The sequence below is a fragment of the Littorina saxatilis genome, linkage group LG2 (assembly GCF_037325665.1).
Source record: "Littorina saxatilis isolate snail1 linkage group LG2, US_GU_Lsax_2.0, whole genome shotgun sequence".
Lineage (NCBI taxonomy): Eukaryota > Metazoa > Mollusca > Gastropoda > Littorinimorpha > Littorinidae > Littorina > Littorina saxatilis.
This window is the reverse complement of record NC_090246.1, coordinates 17,322,017-17,341,680: the sequence shown is the minus strand read 5'-3', so window position 1 is coordinate 17,341,680 and position 19,664 is coordinate 17,322,017. Positions and strand designations below refer to the sequence as shown.

Below are 19,664 nucleotides of genomic sequence, written 5' to 3'. Positions count from 1 at the left end.
TTCTTTTTAACTTTCTGAGCTTGGTTTCAATATCTATGTGTTTGGAATCAGCAAATGATAAAAAATAAGATGAAATCATTTTTGGATCAATTACTAACGTTTTAATTTTAATTAGCATATTCTGATTTTTAATGACCAAACTCATCAATTAATCTGTAAGCTTCCAAGCTGAAATGCAAGCTCATAGTTCGGGCTTTGTCAAAGATTGCTTGACCATAATTTCAATCAATTTGATTGAAAATGACAGTGCCGCCTCAACTTGCACAAAAAGCTGGATATGACGTAATCAAAGACATTTATCGAAAAAATGGAAAAAAGTTCTGCAGATATTATTTGCAGGAACTCTCATGTAAAGTTTCATAAAAATCGGTCCAGTTGTTGTCTGGAAATCGCTCCATACACACACACACACACACACACACACATTCACACTCTAACACCCTCGTCTCGATTCCCAGTCGAAGTTAAAACATTTAGTCAAAACTTGAAACAAGAAGGGCAAAGCCCATACGACTCCATGCTTGACCTTGACCTTTACATGACCTTGACCTTCAGCTAAACCTAGCAATGACATCATACACTAAGAACTGCTTTACACATTTTTCCTACCAAAATACATGTGACCTTGACCCAAGGTCAACCAAGGTCATGCAACACAAAGCTGTTAATTCAAGACATAGGAAGTACAATGGTGCTTATTGGCTCTTTCTACCATGAGATATGGTCACTTTTAGTGGTTCACTACCTTATTTTGGTCACATTTCATAAGGGTCAAAGTGACCTTGACCTTGATCATATGTGACCAAATGTGTCTCATGATGAAAGCATAACATGTGCCCCACATAATTTTTAAGTTTGAAACAGTTATCTTCCATAGTTCAGGGTCAAGGTCACTTCAAAATATGTATACAATCCAACTTTGAAGAGCTCCTGTGACCTTGACGCAAGGTAAACCAAACTGGTATCAAAAGATGGGGCTTACTTTGCCCTATATATCATATATAGGTGAGGTATTCAATCTCAAAAACTTCAGAGAAAATGGGAAAAATGTGAAAAATAGCTGTTTTTTAGGCAACATTTATGGCCCCTGCGACCTTGACCTTGAAGCAAGGTCAAGATGCTATGTATGTTTTTTGGGGCCTTGTCATCATACACCATCTTGCCAAAAGCACATGTAGTGGACTGTTTTGGACACGATAGATCAGTCTTGTTTGCATGATATCCTTTTGAAAATAAAACTTCACATCTAACATGTTGTAACCATTATTTGCACAGTGGTACCTGTGAAGAAACAATACCCTTTGTGACCATGGCATGCTGCCGAAAGTGCCCCTACGTAACCGGTTGCCCCTCACGATACATTTTGGTCAAGATCATCGACATATAGAACCTGTAGGTGTCCTAGCTCTCATCAGAGGCCCCCCCCCCCCCCCCCGAGTGGACTGTGCATGCGCTGTCCAAGGGTGCATGTAGGGTGAGAAAAAGAACATCAGGATTTTGTATCTTCAAAAGGCTCCGACAACTAATCACTTTCATCTACGAGTCTGCTACGGAAACAAGAACTTCAAGTCATGATAATAAGAAGTGTTCTGTTTCCTCAGCTGTTCCCTGTACAATGAGCTTTGCACATACAATGCACATGGCACACACAACATACACATTCTAACACTCGCATGCACACACACACACAAACACACAGATTTAAATGAACAAAAGTTTAATTGATCCAGGGGTGCAGTTATAAAATGTGGAATGTACATTACAGCTGTCCACTTTCAAAAGCAACCAAAAAACTGATGTTTCATAAAATGGAGAAAAATTGCTTGGGAAAGGGAGAAGATCAAAAATTATTTCTATGTACAAGTGCATAGCCCAAGTGATACAATCAGATTGCCAAAGTCAGCGAGCAGGGAACCAGACTTTACCTGCATGGTTCTTACTGCATGCATACAGTGCACAACTGGCTTGTATAGATGCTAAAATTAACTATTGGAAAGAAACTCAAGGCAAGCAAATTTATTCTACATTTGTTCTCATATGAAACAGCAAGCTACCCGTAGGTACAGTCATTTTACAGTCAGTCATTTAAGGCCACAGTCGGGTTAATCTAAAATCTTTCTTTCTTTCTTTATTTGGTGTTTAACGTCGTTTTCAACCGTTCAAGGTTATATCGCGACGGGGAAAGGGGGGGAGATGGGATAGAGCCACTTGTTAATTGTTTCTTGTTCACAAAAGCACTAATCAAAAAATTGCTCCAGGGGCTTGCAACGTAGTACAATATATGACCTTACTGGGAGAATGCAAGTTTCCAGTACAAAGGACTTAACATTTCTTACATACTGCTTGACTAAAATCTTTACAAACATTGACTATATTCTATACAAGAAACACTTAACAAGGGTAAAAGGAGAAACAGAATCCGTTAGTCGCCTCTTACGACATGCTGGGGAGCATCGGATACATTCTTCCCCCTAACCCGCAAGGGGGGTGGGGGTTAATCTAAAATCAATTGTTTCTGAAAATGTAAGATCCTAGCAAAGAAGTATGTAGGGAGTATATACAAGACATCAGTTTTGCCCTGAAATGTTCAAAGGCCAGACACATAACTGGTCATGAAATAACATTTAAATGTCAGATCTTAAAAAAAATAAAAACCATCAAAGGAAACTGTTTCCAACATATTTATTCCTAAGCAAAGGTGGAGTTCATCAAAATAAAAGTTTTTAGCTAATATGTAATGCTGCCAAAATTGACCTGCCCCTGCTGGAGGATTTCTTGTACACCTGACATTTCTGGTGTGTGTGTGTGTGCACTGCATCTTGACTGTATCAAGTAATATCCTATTTCATGGCAGAAACTAAAACAAACACAATGAATGTTGATGATATAATGGACCCAAAACACAGTCAATCAAGTTTTTAACCAACACCTTAGCTTCCCACTGTAAAACAAAAAATCCTTTCCATTAGTTATGTTAAAAATGAAGGTCAACAGATCTGTTTATAAATGGTAAAATATACAGTAACCGCACAAAATGCTGTAATTGGTAGTCCAGATCAGACATGATGCTGTACATGAATATGTTGATGAACATTAAAGAGTTTATCAATGAAGTTGGTGAAGTCAACAATGGGACCCAGAACTAAAACATGAACATTCTAGTACAGCATCATATCACAATAAGATTCTGCCATTCAAAACAAGTTGGTCCAAATGTTCCGTAACAGCAGCAGCATTTTCGTGGAAGGAGGGAAAAAAAAAGTGACAAGAAATCATTGACAACCCGACATCTCCATCATGAGCACTTCCACACACAGATAGCAACATTTCCACCAAAGAACATGTAGAGCAAATTTTTGACTTCATGTGTGATCTCGAAACCGTAGCCCTCTCCAACCACCGCGTGCCAGGAAGCACCGAACTTCTTGTCCATTGTGTCTTTGATCATCTTGGCAGCATTCTGCAAGCAAAACAAAGAAAGAAATAAACAGCGCAATTCTACTTTGAAACATTTTGTGTTAATCGTTTATGTGGAATTTCTTCCTCTGCTCTTTCCAGTCCTCCATGTGGGCATACACTCTTATTTCAAGCTATATCAATAATATTGTATGTGCTATCTCAAAAAGAATTACTGTACTCAGGGATGGCCAAATCACCCGCCCGATCGCCAAGGGCTAGTAAAAAATTCATTGGGCCAGAAGAAACTGCCTGGCAGCTCATCATGCTGGCCAGTGAAAATTCTGATCAAATGCAATACTTTTGGTTGTACTATCGAGTTTTAAAGCCATATAAACACTGCAGGAACTTCTGTCGTCTGTAAAATCACCGAGAAAACGAGGCTTCTGTGCGTATCACCACTATTTTAATTGTGTAAAGAATTCTGACACTCATAATTTGTTGTGTGGTATGTACCGGGCCAGTAACATTTCTGGCAGGCTAGTGACATTCTTGAAGTTACTCGAGTTAACATTTTGAGATTTGCCCATCCCTGGTACTTTTCATTTACATTATTAACATCAATAGCAAAAGAACTTTTATTATTCCCCCCTCTGCTTCTTTACCTCTGTAAACTTGTAGGGGTAGTTATTTTTCGATAATGACCCAGCAACCAAACAAATAACGACCCAGCAACAGCCTGAATCCTCGATAGTGCAATGGGTTGAGAGGTTGTTCTGTTTCGGAACTACTTTTTGCGACTGAAAAGTTCCGAACGCTCTAATGTACGAAGTATACATCTCTGGAGCAAACAATACAAACATACCGCATTTAAATTAACAACTACAGACCTGAACACATGAATCTCCATATAAAATCCATGAGTTCGGTTGTTTTCTGAATCTCATCTGCCGGGCTCAAGCCGTTCATCACAAGCAATTTCCCAAGGCAAGTAACTCATACTTTGTCTAGCGACAAGAGTAGTTCCCCTTCTTTTCACTCAGTTCCTTCGACAACAGACTGCAATCCGACGGTCAGTTTTCAACAATATTTCATTTAATAAACAGATCACACGCAACCAAATGCACACATCTCATCAATTTAAACAACATAAAGGGGTTTCATACACTATTTTCCCCAGAAAACTGAACTTCATACAGTTTTTAACGTTGGAACACGGGTGCAAAAGTTCGTCTGCTAGTCCCATTTGACGAAAAAACATTATCCTTAGCGATACCAAAACATATACAGAACACACAATATCTGCCTTTGCCGCCACAGCAGAATAACAGCATATCTGTGTACTTGATTTTAGCCCAAAATAGGAAAACTGACAAGAAGTGTTAACAGAATGGAATGATTTGCACGGAACTATACAACCGCGCATTAATCGATCGCCTGCGCAGGTTGACTGGTTGAGAGAACAGGATTCGATCAAACTTTCGCAAAAAAACTCCTCTTTTCTTTGAATAACTGAAGAAAGGAGGTATAAAGAGGTTACACACCTCGTCTCAGTGATTATAAAAAATAATGGTCTCAGTTCGCGGTCATGAAAAAGCTCGCTAAAGCTCGCATTTTTCATGATCCGCTAACTTCGACCATTATTTTTAATAATCACTGAGACTCGGCGTGTAACCTCTACATGTCTATCTTCTTGTACAGAACTATTTCAACAACTACAAAATAAGAAACCTTCAGTGAGACTGAATTATAGGAAGCACGGAGCTTTAACACTGAGTTTTCGGTAAAAGGACTTTGCGAAGTCTTCGCAAAGTGGACTTCGAGCTCAATTAAGGACCGTTTACTATGTTTATCCCTGTTCGGATGGGGCGGTTGTGTACGACCCATACCGTGATAAACAAAGAGGGGATAAAGAGTTTAAAATGTCAGATCTAAAAATTAATGTACCTCATTGTTGTTGGCAAATTTTTCACAGGCTGTGACACACAACTCCATGGCTTCTGTCTTCATCTCATCATTCATGTCTGAATGCTGGAACAAACAAATAAAATGCTTTACCTCAGTCACTGTTAATAATACTATTTTCTTCATCAATTATGATTATGAGTGAAGAAAAAAGAAAAAAAGTCACTTGGGTGCATCAAACATTGACTGTTCAAGTGGCAATGTGAACCAGTAAACATCACATTGTAATCTGACACATGCTGGTTTTAGGGAAAAGAGCACTACAGTAGTACCTGCAATGAAGGACACCCTTGGGACCAACCAAATTGTCCCTACATGGCATGTGTTCTGTCACTACTAGTAAACGTTGGTAAATAAACAAAGGGACCAAGGATTGAGTTCTCTTATATTGGAGGCCATGGCGGGCCTCACATCACAGGTACCAGTGTATCAATTTGACTACTCATGCATCTGCTTCATGGGATTGGCAGCCAGACTATGCCTTCTTCACTTCAAGTTTAACCATGAAAAACACATGCTGGTTCTGACTGTTAACCTTCACCGGATCACCCTTTCGACTACAGAGTCCGGTTGATGTACACGACCCACACTTTACAAGTAGGATTCAACATAAAAAGTATGGGTTGTACACGGCCTACGGCAACCAAGTAGGGATAAACTCTTTATCCCCTCTTTGTGTATCACGGTATGGGTCGTACACAACCCCCCATCCGAACAGGGATAAACATAGTAAAATCCTTCTTTGATTCCATATATATATATACATGTGTATGGGTCACCCACAACCCATATCATCCGGACTGCCCAGTTCAAATCATTTCATTGTTTATTTGTTTGTTTACAAAGATGATGGGCGGAGTGGCCTAATTCATCGGCCTACTAATTGAAAGGTCATGAGCTCAAATCCTGGCCACGGCCGCCTGGTGGGTTAAGGGTGGAGATTTTTCCGATCTCCCAGGTCAACTTATGTGCAGACCTGCTAGTGCCTTATCCCCCTTCGTGTGTACACGCAAGCACAAGACCAAGTGCACACAGAAAAGATCCTGTAATCCATGTCAGACTTCGGTGGGTTATAGATACACGAAAATACCCAGCATCCCTCCCCCGAAAGCAGCATATGGCTGCCTAAAAACGGTCATGCACGTAAAAACCCACAGTGCAAAAACATGAGTGAACATGGGAGTTTCAGCCCATGAATAAAGAAGAAGAGAAGAGTTTACAAAGAAATCCCTACAAAAGTGATCCATGGGAGCGTCCTATGGTGTTTGAGCATCACCGGTAAGTTCTCAAAATTCTTCCCGATGAAACAGCAATCAGTGACTTTGTCATCATGATCATGACCATGCAGTGGAAAATTAGGTCCCTGCCAGAATGAAGTTTGACTAAACTCATTTACATGATATACACACGTGTGTAAAAATGGTTTATTTATTACAGGGGGGTCTCTTAGTATGTGGTATAAAAAATATTTATGAGATAAATAAAACCCTTGGCTTCAAATTTCAATGAAATTATTATTCATCTATTGACTACGTCACTACGTAGTCACGTGAGAGTATTGTGCGCGCATGAGCAAGAAGTCAATTGGCGGTAAGAGCTTGAAGGTAATGGACGAGCTGTTCCACACCATGGATTAAATCGTGGTTCATCGACCTGGTTTTGGGCAGGACTAATTCTTTTTTGACTGCGAAGTGTTTGTGAAACAACCTGGTTGTGTTTGGAATTCGTTTGTAAGGTGAGTTGCCCCTTTTTTTCATAAATGACATTCATTTAAATCGTTGAGGGCTTGTGACCGGTTCCACCTGTGTTGTGTGTTGGAAATGAGTGATCATGAAAAAGCCGGGCCTGCTGAGTCAGGAGATAGACCTAATCCGAAGCCATGCTCGATCCAAGATTTGATGCAACAATTAGATGCCAAGTGGGAAAAGAGGTTCGCTGCCCTCACGAACCCCACGCTGCTGAGCCAGCAAAGTAGGTCACAGGCACAGACAGGCCCTGAGTTGGTCCAATCACAGTCTGAAAAGCCTCAAGGTTGAAAAAGAAAGGGGGCCAGTGCTCCTAATGCAAAGAAGGGCAAGACGCTCATGAAAAAGCGCAAGGTCGAATCGAATCAGCCTGAGAGCAATGGGGATTCTGAATCTGATAGTCATACTCATAATCGCTCAGACTCATCTGATGGAGAAATCCTTGATGACGATGACGTACTCTCGATAGTCTGTTCGGACGAAGATTTAATTAAAGAAATTGATGGCGAACTAGACAGAGAAGAAATCACTGCTGACACAGTAGCCTCCTCAATGGCAGATTTGATTGATAAACGGTTTGCCAAAGCCAAAGGACTGGGCGAAGAAAAGTTCGCTGAGAGGATAGATCTATACCCAAGGCCGTCAACTGTCAGAAGTTGCAAGTGCCAAAAGTAAACACTGAAGTGTGGAAACTGTTGCCCGTGAACGCAAAAAAGGCGGACCTAAAGCTAGCCTCTATCCAACGCGCCGTGGTAAAAGCCGCGACTGCAGTGACGTCATCTACTCAGGCCCTTTTTAAAGCGCAGAGAGAAAAATCAATGAAAGACGGGAAAACGGGTAAAGCAATTGTCAAAGCCAACTCGATGCGCTCGCTATGCTTGGGCATGCCAGTAGAGAGCTCTCCCTGAGACGTCACTATGCGCTACGCCCACACCTCCCAAACACATGATAGGGCTGTGTTCGGACTCGGTGCCAATTAGTAGCCAACAGCTTTTCGGTGACAATTTGTCAAACTCACTGAAAGGGGCCAAAGAGCTAGGCAGATATGCACAGAGTGCAGGTGCGAATGTGGATAGACGGGGGTTCAAACCGTGGAAAAACAATGGTCGAAAGCCTTTTTTAGGCATGAGACAGCCGCAGTGGCAGAACAGATTTCAGAATTAGAAGAGGCAGTTTGGGGGAAAGAACAGTCAGAGAAACTAAATGACGATGCTGTCACTTCTCAGGTGAGAGAGCTATCTGTATGTCTCTCCTCTTTGCTCACAGATATAAAGACGGAGACCTCTCTCTTTCAAGGTGGTAGAATAAAGCAGTTCTTGGATGTCTGGAAATCGTTAACCTCAGATCCTGAAATCATTGAAACCGTGTCTGGTGTTTACCTTGAGTTTAATCAATCTAGATCAACACCTAGATCTAGTCCATTTAAAAACCAACCTTTGTTTAATGAACAGGAAGTGAAAGTAATTGATTCAGAGATTCAAAAGCCGAGTGCAAAAGGAGTGATAAAGCAGTGCGAATTTGAACCGGGGCAGTTTGTTTCACCTTGTTTTTACACGGCCAAAGAAAGATGGCACACACAGGATGATTCTTAACCTAAAGTGTTTGAACATAGACATAACTTACCATCATTTTAAGATGGAAACGCTCCAAGCTGCTGCGTTGAAATTAGTGACGCAAGACTGTTTTATGGCTTCCATAGACCTGAAGGATGCATACTATTCTGTACCAATCTTTGAAGGCCACAAAAAGTTTTTGAGGTTTGAATGGGATGGTAAGATATGGCAGTTTAATTGCATGCCAAATGGTCTCGCACTTGCTCCACGCAAATTTACAAAATTGTTGAAGCCTGTGTTTGCTACCTTGAGAGAGAAAGGTCATCTGTCCACCGTTTTTCTGGATGATTCTCTGTTACTTGCTGAGACAAGACTAGCATGTATGCAAAATGTGATTGATACAGTGCAACTATTGCGATCAGTTGGTTTCATTGTTCACCCAGGAAAGTCAGTGCTTGAGCCCAGCCATTGTGTTCAGTATCTTGGGGTAATCATAGATTCAAAGCAGATGATTACCACTCTTACACCTGATAGAAGTGCAGACCTGCTTTCTTGTTGTAAGACCGCAATGTCCAAATCCTCAATGACAATACGATACTTAGCCAAAGTCATAGGGAAAATTGTAGCAGCATTGATCCCTGCAGTGAAATACGGGCCTATCTATACTACAGACAGCTTGAAAAGGAGAAAAAAGCAGCGCTTGCTAGCAGTAAAGGAGATTTTGATTGTTGCATGAGTCTGTCCTGTTCTGCTAAGTCAGAACTGCAGTGGTGGATAGATAATGTGTTGGCTTCTTATAACAACATACACCAGTCTGCACCAGATATCACTCTTTCTTCTGATGCTAGTCTCACAGGCTGGGGCTGTCCACTTGGAGACGCACTGTCAGTTGGTTTATGGCTGCCTGTTGAAACACAGTTCCATATCAATTACCTTGAGTTAAAAGCGGCATACTTTGCACTGCTGTGTTTTCAGGATCAACTTCTTGGTAAGCATGTGCGTATTCTTGTTGACAATACCACGGCTGTTGCCTGTATCAATCTCATGGTTACTTAGTCATTCTGATACGTGTGACTCTATTACCAATACAATGTGGCTGTGCATGTGGTGCATCGCTCATGATATCTGGCTAAGTGCAGCTCATATTGCAGGGAAAGAAAACACTGCTGCTGATTCTGAATCAAGGAAAATAAATATGGATACAGAGTGGAAGCTGGATGAGACAGTATTAACTCAGGCTCTCAGTTCTTTGCAGGTGAAGCCTACTATTGACTTATTTGCATCCAGGTTAAACAAACAAATGGACAGGTATATGTCCTACAAGCCAGACCCAGAAGCATTTGCTGTCGATGCTTTTTCCATGAACTGGGGACATTTTGAGTTTTATGCATTAATTTTCCTCCTTTAAGTGTCATCACACAAGTTCTCACGAAGTTTCGTCAGGACATGGGCATCGGAGTGGTGGTGGTTCCACGCTGGACGACGCAGGTTTGGTGGCCTCTGCTCAACAATCTCCTGATCCCGGAACCAGTGGAGATGGAAAGGAAGGAACTCTTGACACTACCTTCTCACCCGGGCAAACTGCACCCTCTTCATCGTTCTCTTCAACTTCTGGTATGCAATGTATCAGGGAACGCTATCTCCAGGAATTAGGCTTCTCACAATGTGCTGCAGACCTGATGATTCAGTCTTTCAGATCATTGACTCGAGCTGTGTATAACTGCTATATTTCAAAGTGGCAATCTTATGCTTCAGAGAATAGTTTTGATGCTGACATTGCTTCCCCTGCAAGAGTAGCTAACTTTCTTGCATCGCTGTTTGACGCTGGTGCAAGTTATAAAGTACTGTCAATTCTGCCCGTAGTGCGTTGTCAGCTTACTTACCCATGATATCGGGTCAGACTGTAGGTAGTCATCCAGTTGTGTGCAGAGTGATTAAAGGTGTTTTTGAAGAAAGACCTTCTTTCCCTAGATATACAGATACCTGGGATGTGAATGTAGTGTTGGACTATTTTGACAAACTTCCTCAACTGCATGAACTTTCTTTGAAGGAACTGACACTGAAAACGTGTATGTTAGTAGCTTTAGTCACAGGTCAAAGGGGACATGCTCTACATTCTTTAATGGTGGATGATATCAGAGTTTTTGATCAGAAGTGTGTGATAGTGTTTTCAAGCAAACATAAGACTACTAAACCTGGGTTTCACACAGAACCTGCTGAAATACTCGAATTCACAGATAATGAGAAACTTTGTCCTGTACGTCACTTGCAGAAATATTTGACTATAACAAAGCCCTTAAGGAAAGGGAAGCAACTCTTCATCAGTTATTGAAAACCTCATTGTGCTGTAGGAAAACAGACTTTTTCCAGATGGATCAAAGCTGTGTTACGGAGTGCCGGCATAGACACAGAGAAATACACAGCACATTCCACACGAAGTGCGAGTTGCAGTGCAGCAGAAAACAGAGGTGTGCCCTTGAAAACTATACTCAAAGCTGGTAGTTGGGCAAGTTACAGAGTGTTTGTAAAGTTCTACAAGAAAGATGTTTCTGTTTCAAATTTTGGTCAGATAATTCTTGATGGTTATTTTGAGAATAAAAGTTAGAACTCTTTACCTTGTCTGATTGAGTGTGAGTTCACATAGACTGTTTCTGAAGTCTCACGTGACTACGTAGTGACGTAGTCAATAGATGAATAATAATTAGAAAATTAAACTAGACACGCTAGGAAGTTGAAGTTTAATCGAAAATTTTTATCTAAATTTTGATTTGATTAATATACTTACCCGAATCACATAATTGCATAATTGCATTGACCCACTTTAGATGCTTAGGTTATGATAAAAGCTACCCCGTCTAGGTATAAGGGGAGCAACCCCAACTAAAAAAGTGACTGCACCAGCATGACTGACACCCTGGGTTACGTCCCATGTAGCATACTACGTCATCATTGGTGCTGGTCACGTGATACCCCTTCAATCGACTAATAGCATATCAAAAATATCGAGCGGGGCAGGCGGGAGGGAATTACTTATGTGATTCGGGTAAGTATATTAATCAAATCAAAATTTAGATAAAAATTTTCGATTAAATTACATATTACTTACGCCGAATCACATAATTGCAGATAACTCCAACCAGGCGGTGGGTAAGATCAAAGAAGTTCAAACTCACTCTTAAATTCTGGAGAGGCATTGTCCCGCTGCCACCAAAGCAGGAAGGGACCTAGATCCATCGTTACAGATAGATCCATACTGCCAGAAGGCAGCAATGTCTCCCTATGAAACTGATAAAGACAAAAGCCGAGCACCAGTAAACTGTGTGCAGGACATCATCCAACCTCCCAGACCGTAAAACGGCCGAGGAGGAGGCCCAGGCCCTGGAAAAAGAGCTCGGGCTGAGCCTAGGGGAAAGATAGCCGATAGCTACGCCAAGGCGGAGGGAAAGAGAATCCCTCGCCAAAAAACTGGCCCACTGCCAAAAATCAGGAAAAGAGCCGGTGAGAAAGAAAACATCTAGCTCACTCTAAAACCCTAACCAGGAACTGGCCCCCTGCCAAAAGACAGAACGAGGACCGAGAACCATCCTAAAAGACAGTCGCAATGCCGCTCAGGCAAAAAAATGCGAAAGACAGCATCAGAGAGCCCGTAAGCTGTGCTCAGCACTTCTTCCCATCTCCTGAACCATAAAAAACAGCCCAGAAAGGGGCTCAAGTCTTGAATAACCCGAGCCGAGTAGAGGGACAGACAAGCTGCCCCCCCCCCCCCCCCTTACTATTGGAAGGAAAAGCCAAAAACCCTGGAAACGCCAAGCGTAAGGTTGACCGATCATAAATGAAAAGAACCAACCTTCCCCAGGACCGTAATACAATCATGCCAAAGTTAAAAGCCTTGGCATAGAGAGAGGCCCGAAAGGCCGGAGAGATAACGGTCAGCTCCAGAGAGGAATGACCTGTTTCCGAGAAAGAGAGAGAGACGTCTGAGTACAAAAAACCAGAGTCAAACTCAAAGAAAAAATCTCAGAAGAGACGGTCACCAGAAGTCCACTACCAGTCCATGCAGAAGCATAGAGGGAGGTAAACAGAGGAAGAAGCGGCCTACGAAAAGTGTAAGCCGCCAGCAGAGCGGAGATCGCGGTGGCCAAAGCCTGATGTGACCGGTGACTCTAACCGAAAAGACTAAAGTCAGAGTGTTCACAAAGCAGTCTGCTTGTAGGTAAATGAAAGAAAATCAAAAACCCAAAACAGAAACGAGACTGGAAAGGAAAAACAGAAAACCGTGAAGCTAACCAGCCTTAAGACTCCCTGAACGAGAGTTCTCAAGAAGAAGGGCCCGAAGAAAATTTCGCGGCCGACCGAGCCCAGAAAATTCCTGAGTCTGGCTGAAAAACCAAACACGTCTGATACCTCAGAACCGAGAATCAGAAACGGAACACAACAGGCAAGAGTGCGCAATAGTTGCAAGTGGTAGAAGGGTGACCGTAACAGGCAACCCACACCACCGGAAGTCGACCCGACTCGCCTCATGGCAGGATGAGGGAGAAGAGGAAGACACAAATTCTAGAGACACGGAGACCGTAGTCGCCCATGCCAGGCAGGAGACTATTACACGGGCTAAGGCTGAGAGCCGTAACGCCCGTAGACCTGCCATCAAAGATGCTGGGCTGAAAGCCCGCACCAAGAAACCAGGAAATTAACTAGACCTCTACCGAAAGGGGAGGGTTAGCCAATAAAGCTGAGAAAAGTGATAGGCCACAAGAATGACCCCTCACCATGCATTGCTAAAACCAATGCAAACTCAGTAAAATCTGAATGTAACTTCCGAGGCCAACTCAAGTAAACCTTAAGTTTGGACGAAACACCAGAACAAGTCCGCTCGCTAGAGAAAGACAGAGTCAAAATCGGCGAAAGACCCACTAGGACCGAGTCCATAAGAGCAAACAACAATCACCACCACCAACGGATGAAATGGCTGTTGCACCAGCCGAGGCTAAAAAACCCGGATGCCCTAAAGCCAGCTGTTGTTCCCAAAAAACACAGACTAAGACGTCTGTGAAAGGAAGAACCTCTCCGGATAAACCTGAGCTGAGGACTTAGACTGAAAAAGCTGAGTCTGCTTAGGTAGAGCCCGTTTTGCTGCTTCAAAGCTTGAAGAGCAAAAGAAGAGACCTGAAGGTCCCTACAAATCTTTATCTCCTTGGAGGCCAGGAGGCCAAGGAGGCCTTGGAGGCCAGGACACCTTGAAGGCCAGGAGGCCTTAGAGGCCCGGAGGCCTTGGAGGCCATGGAGGCCTTGGAGACCAGGAGGCCTTGGAGGCCTTAGAGGCCAGGAGACCTTAGAGGCCAAGAGGCCTTGGAGGCCCGGAGGCCAGGAGGCCTTGGAGACCTTGGAGGCCAGGAGGCCTTAGAGGCCAGGAGGCCCTGGAAGCCGGGAGACCTTAGAGGCCAGGAAGCCTTAGAGGCCTTGGAGGCCATGGAGGCCAGGGAGACCAGGCGGCCTTGGAGGCCAGGAGGCCAGGAGGCTTCAGAAGCCAGGAGGCCAGGAGGACTTGGAGGCCAGGAGGCCTTAGAAGCCAGGAGGCCGAAGAGACCCATCCACCAAGGGTGAAGAACTAAGTGTGTCTCTCATTGATTCCTCATAAACTAGGAATGGGCGAGGAACAAGTCCCGTCTGTACATGACCGTATGGGCATTGTGCAGAGAGGAAGGCCTCCTCTGTTCTAAATTCGCCCTAGCAAAGGTGGAGAAAGCATCCCCTGCGTCCTGCTCTTTACTGAGTGTAAAGGGCGCCAAGGACTCCGTAAAGGAGTGTCTCCGAAAAGGAAGCAAGTTCCAAAAGCTGTCTGCCCACTTCCTCAGAGGGGAAGAGAGTCTGCTCAGAGAGAAAAGGACTCGAAACGTTCCCCAAAGAAGAAGTTCCGGCGTGACCGGCAAAGGTGCACGCAGAGGGGCAAAAGACGACAGCAAATTCCGGGACATCTTGGGCAAAGGCAACTTCCTCTGAGCCGCTAATGTCCCGAAAGAAGAAGCCTGCGCAGGCGAGGCAAACCAAACCCGCGCAAGTTCCATAGCTGGCCGTGAGGACAGCAAAGAAAGCGAAAAGAGCCCAAGCCTGAGCGGGGAAGGCCGGAGCCTGAAGCCCCTTTCCTGCAAGCCAACGGCCAAACTTCACCCCTGACTAAGAGGAGGATGAGAGGCGTCTAAGACCAAAGGCACAGGAAGTGAGGAGAACGGCAGAACCCACTACCGAAGTGTGTGGTAGCTGCTAATCCGCCTGAGGCAGGGAGCCTGCAAGCCCAAAGGGCACTGCTGACGAAAAAACCAGACTCAAACCAGATGGGACTATAGCAGGCCCACTATCCAGTGAGCCCCCACTTCCAGCCGGAGCCAGAAGCGCAGCGGTCACGTACGATCGCCGACGTAAGGCAAGGTTCAAACCGAACGTGACAGTAGTCTGTGCACTAACCAGTGAACCTACGCTTCCAGCCGGAACCAGAAGCAAAGCTGTCGCGGACTGCTGAAGTAGGGCAAGACTCGAACCAGAAGTGACAGCAGCCTGTGCACTAACCGGTGAGCTCACACTTCCGTCCGCAGCTAGAAGCGCAGCGGTCGCGTACGACCGCCGCCGTAAGGCAAGGTTCGAACTGAACGTGCCAGTAGCCTGTGCACTAACCAGTGAACCGATACTTCTAGCCGGAACTGGAAGCACAGCCGTCGCGTACGACTGCTGCCGTAGGGCAAGGCTCGAAACCGGACGTGACAGCAGTCTGTGCACTAACCAGTGAACCTACGCTTCCGGCCGTAACCGGAAGCGGCGCTGTCGCGGACGACTGCTGAAGTAAGTAAAGGCTCGAACCAGAAGTGACAGCAGCCTGAGCACTAACCAGTGAACCTACACTTCCGGCCGGAACCGGAAGCCCAGCTGACGCGGACGACTGCTGACGTAGGGTAAGGCCGAAACCGGACGTGACAGCAGCCTGTGCACTACCGGTGAACCTACACTTCCGGCCGGAACCGGAAGCGCAGCTGCCGCGGACGACTGCTGACGTAAGGCAAGGCTCGAACCGGACGTGAACGTAGTCCGAACACTAGCCAGTGAGCCTTTTACTTCCGGCCTGAGCCGGAAGCAGCTGTCGCGGACGACTGCTGACGTAAGGCGGGATTCGGTCCGGACGTGAACGCAAGTCGCTCACTAGCCGGTGAACCCCTACTTCCTGCAACAGCAGGAAGCCCAGCTGTCGGAAACGACTGCTGGAGTACGGAGAGGTTCGGACCTGACGTGAACGCAAGTCGCTCACTAGCAGGAGAACATCCGATTCCGGAAACCGGAAGTGCAGCCGCCGTAAACGGCTGCTGCAGACACCAACCTTGCTGTGACCGGATCCCCGGAGGGACATGCACTGTTGCGCCACCGCAAGCGGAAGGCAACAAATGCCGGCCAGGAAGAGGAGAAGAAGGTCCCCGCGGGACCGTCCATAAACGTCACGGCGGACAGCAGCCTGGTCCAGAGAAGACCCGGAGTCTGAAGGCACAGGCATCAAAAAACGCCAAGGAGAGAACGTCGCCTAACCCCCAGGCGGGGGGCAGAGCTGGCGACTAAGACCGCCGCGGCAAAGCCTCGCGAACGAGGGAATCCATATCTGAAATAAGCAAAAGATAAGGGTAGACCCCAGAGCCCTAGACTCTGGAGCCGAAACAGACGTAAAACGACAGCCTTAGAGGCCAAGACGGACGGCTGAGAGCCAGACGGCCAATCGTCCGTAGCATAAATCGGCACAGAACAGCGTAAAATTTCGTCTAATATTGTGCCAAAACAACCACAACAGAGTTCTTCAAAAGAAGAGGATGCTGATGAATAGAGCTTAGCAGGGCCCAAGCCCTAACCCTCAGCCTTAGCTACCTCTAATTCTCATTAACGGCCATGAAAGAGCCGAGAGAAAAATAAACAAACAACTGAAACTAGCAAAGTCCGAACGGACACAAACCTTTCAGAAGCCAGCCAAGAGGGCAGTTAAAACCAGTTTAGGAGCTACCAAAGGCAGCTCGACAACGAGCTATACAAAGAGTTAAGCGTCCGAGTACGGACGCAAATCCACATAACAAACAAACAACCTGCTAGCTAAAAATGGCGACCAAGGAGGAAGCCACAAGTACTGAAATTAATCAAGTCCGTACAGACACAAACATTTCAGAAGCAAGCAAGCAAACAGATAAGCACATGCGTAAAAGCTACCGACGGCAGCTACAAAGCAAGCTACAACAGCGTTAACAGCCCGAACACGGACTAAAACAACAGAAGCCAGACAACGTGCTAATGCAAATGGCGACCGTGAGGAAGCCAAACAACTGCTGAAAACTTCAGAGTCCAACGGACATGCGAAATTCACAGCAGAAAGCAAAAAACATACAAGAAAATATGAACGATCTCACCAGCTGCAAGCCAGCAAGAAGTAGACAGGGGCCGAGGCCGGTGGGTGCCGTAGACACAAAACGAGCCAGAGCAAAAGCGAACACAACCGTCACCCTTGAGTGATAGTAGTCGATTGAAGGGGTATCACGTGACCAGCACCATTGATGACGTAGTATGCTACATGGGACGTAACCCAGGGTGTCAGTCATGCTGGTGCAGTCACTTTTTTAGTTGGGGTTGCTCCCCTTATACCTAGACGGGGTAGCTTTTATCATAACCTAAGCATCTAAAGTGGGTCAATGCAATTATGTGATTCGGAGTAAGTAATATGTAATTTAATTGAAATTATTAAGAGTCTATTGACAGGAACGGAGGAGTAGATTTATGATGATTCAATAAACTGACCCTCCCTATAATTAAGTCGTCAGTCTAGTGACCTCACACAGCTCTTAACATTGACTTCTTGCTCATGCGCGCACAATACTCACGTAACTCCTCCGTTCCTGTCAATAGACTCTTAATAATTTCAAGTAAACTTCAACTTCCTAGCGTAAGTCTAGTTTAATTTTCTAATTAAACATTCAAAAACCTAACCTTTTGATAAAAAACACACCAAAAAAACAGCCTAGCTTAACATGAAAAATTTTTCATCACATGAATACAAAGCACAACGTGTTACTATCAGAAACAGGTTACAAGCTGATTCACCATAGGTTCACTTTTAGCTACAAGTTACAACCCTCATCCTAGCAGTTTGTCTCCATGCACTCACTATATATATTCATCCTTGTACACGTGCTGTTCACCAGAACACGGGGCACACGGCATGTGTGTTAGTACAGTCAAGTAATAATAATACTCATTACTGTTTAGTTATAAGGCCAAATAAAAAAATAGGTCTGTTTACGGTAACGTGGCCGAAAAAAATAGGGTCGGTCGGTCGGATTTTTTTTTTTTTTTTTTCCCCCCGTCTCGTTTGGTCCATTTCTGTCCGAGTTTGTTCAATAATTGTTTTTTAAAACGAAGGGAATTTTATCGTCTTTCCTCACAAGGAAAAAATTATTACAATATAGCTAAGTACGCTCCGGTTTGACACCAAAAAGCGACTTTACAACAAAGACCCCCCCCCATTTTTTTTTTCATTTTTCTTCTTCTTAATTTTTCGAAAAAAAAGTTTAAGGGTCGGGCCGAAAAATTAGGTTCGGTCGGGATACCGTAAACAGACCTATTTTTGGCTCACGTAAGTGTAGCCTATGCGGTCGTAACTTTGTCTCTGTGCGTGCGTGCGTGCGTGTGTGTGTGTGTGTTTGTGTGTGTGTATGTCTGTGGTAGAAACTTAACATTTCGTCATTTGAAGACGTCACATTATGGCGTAAGAGGGTTAGACGTCACGCGAAGGAATTACTGAAAGTCTCGGTCATTGTTATTTTGAGCGGGCCGAGACTATTTGGCAGTCGTGTCCCTGTAAGTAGGCTACATGCAGACAGACAGATCTACGACCGCATAGGCTACACTTACGTCACAGTGTCACCTATGCTTACTGTGTGTGTGTGTGTATGTGTGACGGAGTGATTGAGTTTGTGTTACTGTTTGTCTATTTCTTACGTGAGCCTTGAAGGCTTCGCCTCTTGTTTTATTTGGCCTAATAGTAAATGTATTTATTTTTCAACATGTTATCATTGTTCCCCTTCTTAATCTTACTTCAAGCACAGGCGGAAGGTATCGTTCACTGGACCACTACTTTCATAGTAGACTTTCTATGAAAGTAGTGGTCCAGTGAACGATACCTTCCGCCTGTGCTTCAAGTTCAACCATGTTGTTTTGAGCATCTTAATTCTTATCAATTGGCGGCGGCAACATTGGTGACCACCATTTAGGCATGTTCTCTTACCCTAATCAGAGGATAAGTGTGCACCCTCTTAGTGTCGGGTTCCTTCTTCTCTTCTGTGGCTTCCATTACTTCTGGTGCAGACCTGTTGTTGCTGAAAAAGAGAGAATCTTTCACTCCTCTCTCAACCTCCAAATCAAAAATGGTTACTAAGCACTTCTGCGCATGCGCTCAAAGTCATTTCCTTTTTCAAATGGACTTATTCCCCTTGCCTTCCATGCCAGTGGTGCCTTGCCCGTGCATGGTGGTGATTTGGTTTGACACTTTGATGCCGTCCACTGATAATGTGATAATGTGGGGCGTTTTCAATTTATGACGCAACCGATTTTGCCCAGCATGTTCAGTAGAAATGTGGAAAGTTTCGTTTTGTCTGTAATTAAATGTTCCATAAACTTAATATTTTTGTGTTTTGTTTAAAGTATTATTAGTCAGTGCAGTCAGTCGGGCTTCGTAACTTTGCCCAGCACTATTTTCAAGTTGATAGCTGCTATAATTCTTGAAGTATACACACACATTTTTTAAACAGATTTTGAATAAATACAAAGAAGGAAAAATGTGCAGATCGGTTGAACTGCAGGGTAGCACAGCGGTTTGAGTCCGCCACTTCTGTCGCCTTTCCTCTGGAGCGAGGGAGGGAGGATGTCGGAGCGGGTAAGAGTGGTGATAAAAGTTTATGAACAGATTTCGGTTTGTTTCTTCGTTTCTGTGTAT

The 19,664-nt window shown here is 44.4% G+C and overlaps 1 protein-coding gene and 1 long non-coding RNA gene across 2 annotated transcripts in view; both read right to left on the bottom strand.

Moving 5' to 3' along the window:
- The window catches only part of LOC138958397 (uncharacterized), a 77,030-nt gene extending 75,881 nt beyond the window's left edge, over positions 1-1,149 (bottom strand). The window contains exon 1 of the long non-coding RNA XR_011453391.1: positions 562-1,149. This is a non-coding gene — a long non-coding RNA (uncharacterized lncRNA). The remainder of the gene's footprint in view (positions 1-561) is intronic.
- Positions 1,150-1,700: 551 nt separating this feature from the next.
- LOC138958394 (dynein axonemal light chain 4-like) lies at positions 1,701-19,130 on the bottom strand. The gene is made up of 3 exons (XM_070329532.1): positions 18,957-19,130; positions 5,344-5,427; positions 1,701-3,460 (listed from the first exon to the last, which is right to left on the bottom strand). Exons 1-3 carry the CDS (start codon positions 19,020-19,022, stop codon positions 3,296-3,298), a joined length of 315 nt encoding a protein of 104 aa, XP_070185633.1. The 5' UTR covers positions 19,023-19,130; the 3' UTR covers positions 1,701-3,295.
- Positions 19,131-19,664: the final 534 nt, after the last annotated feature.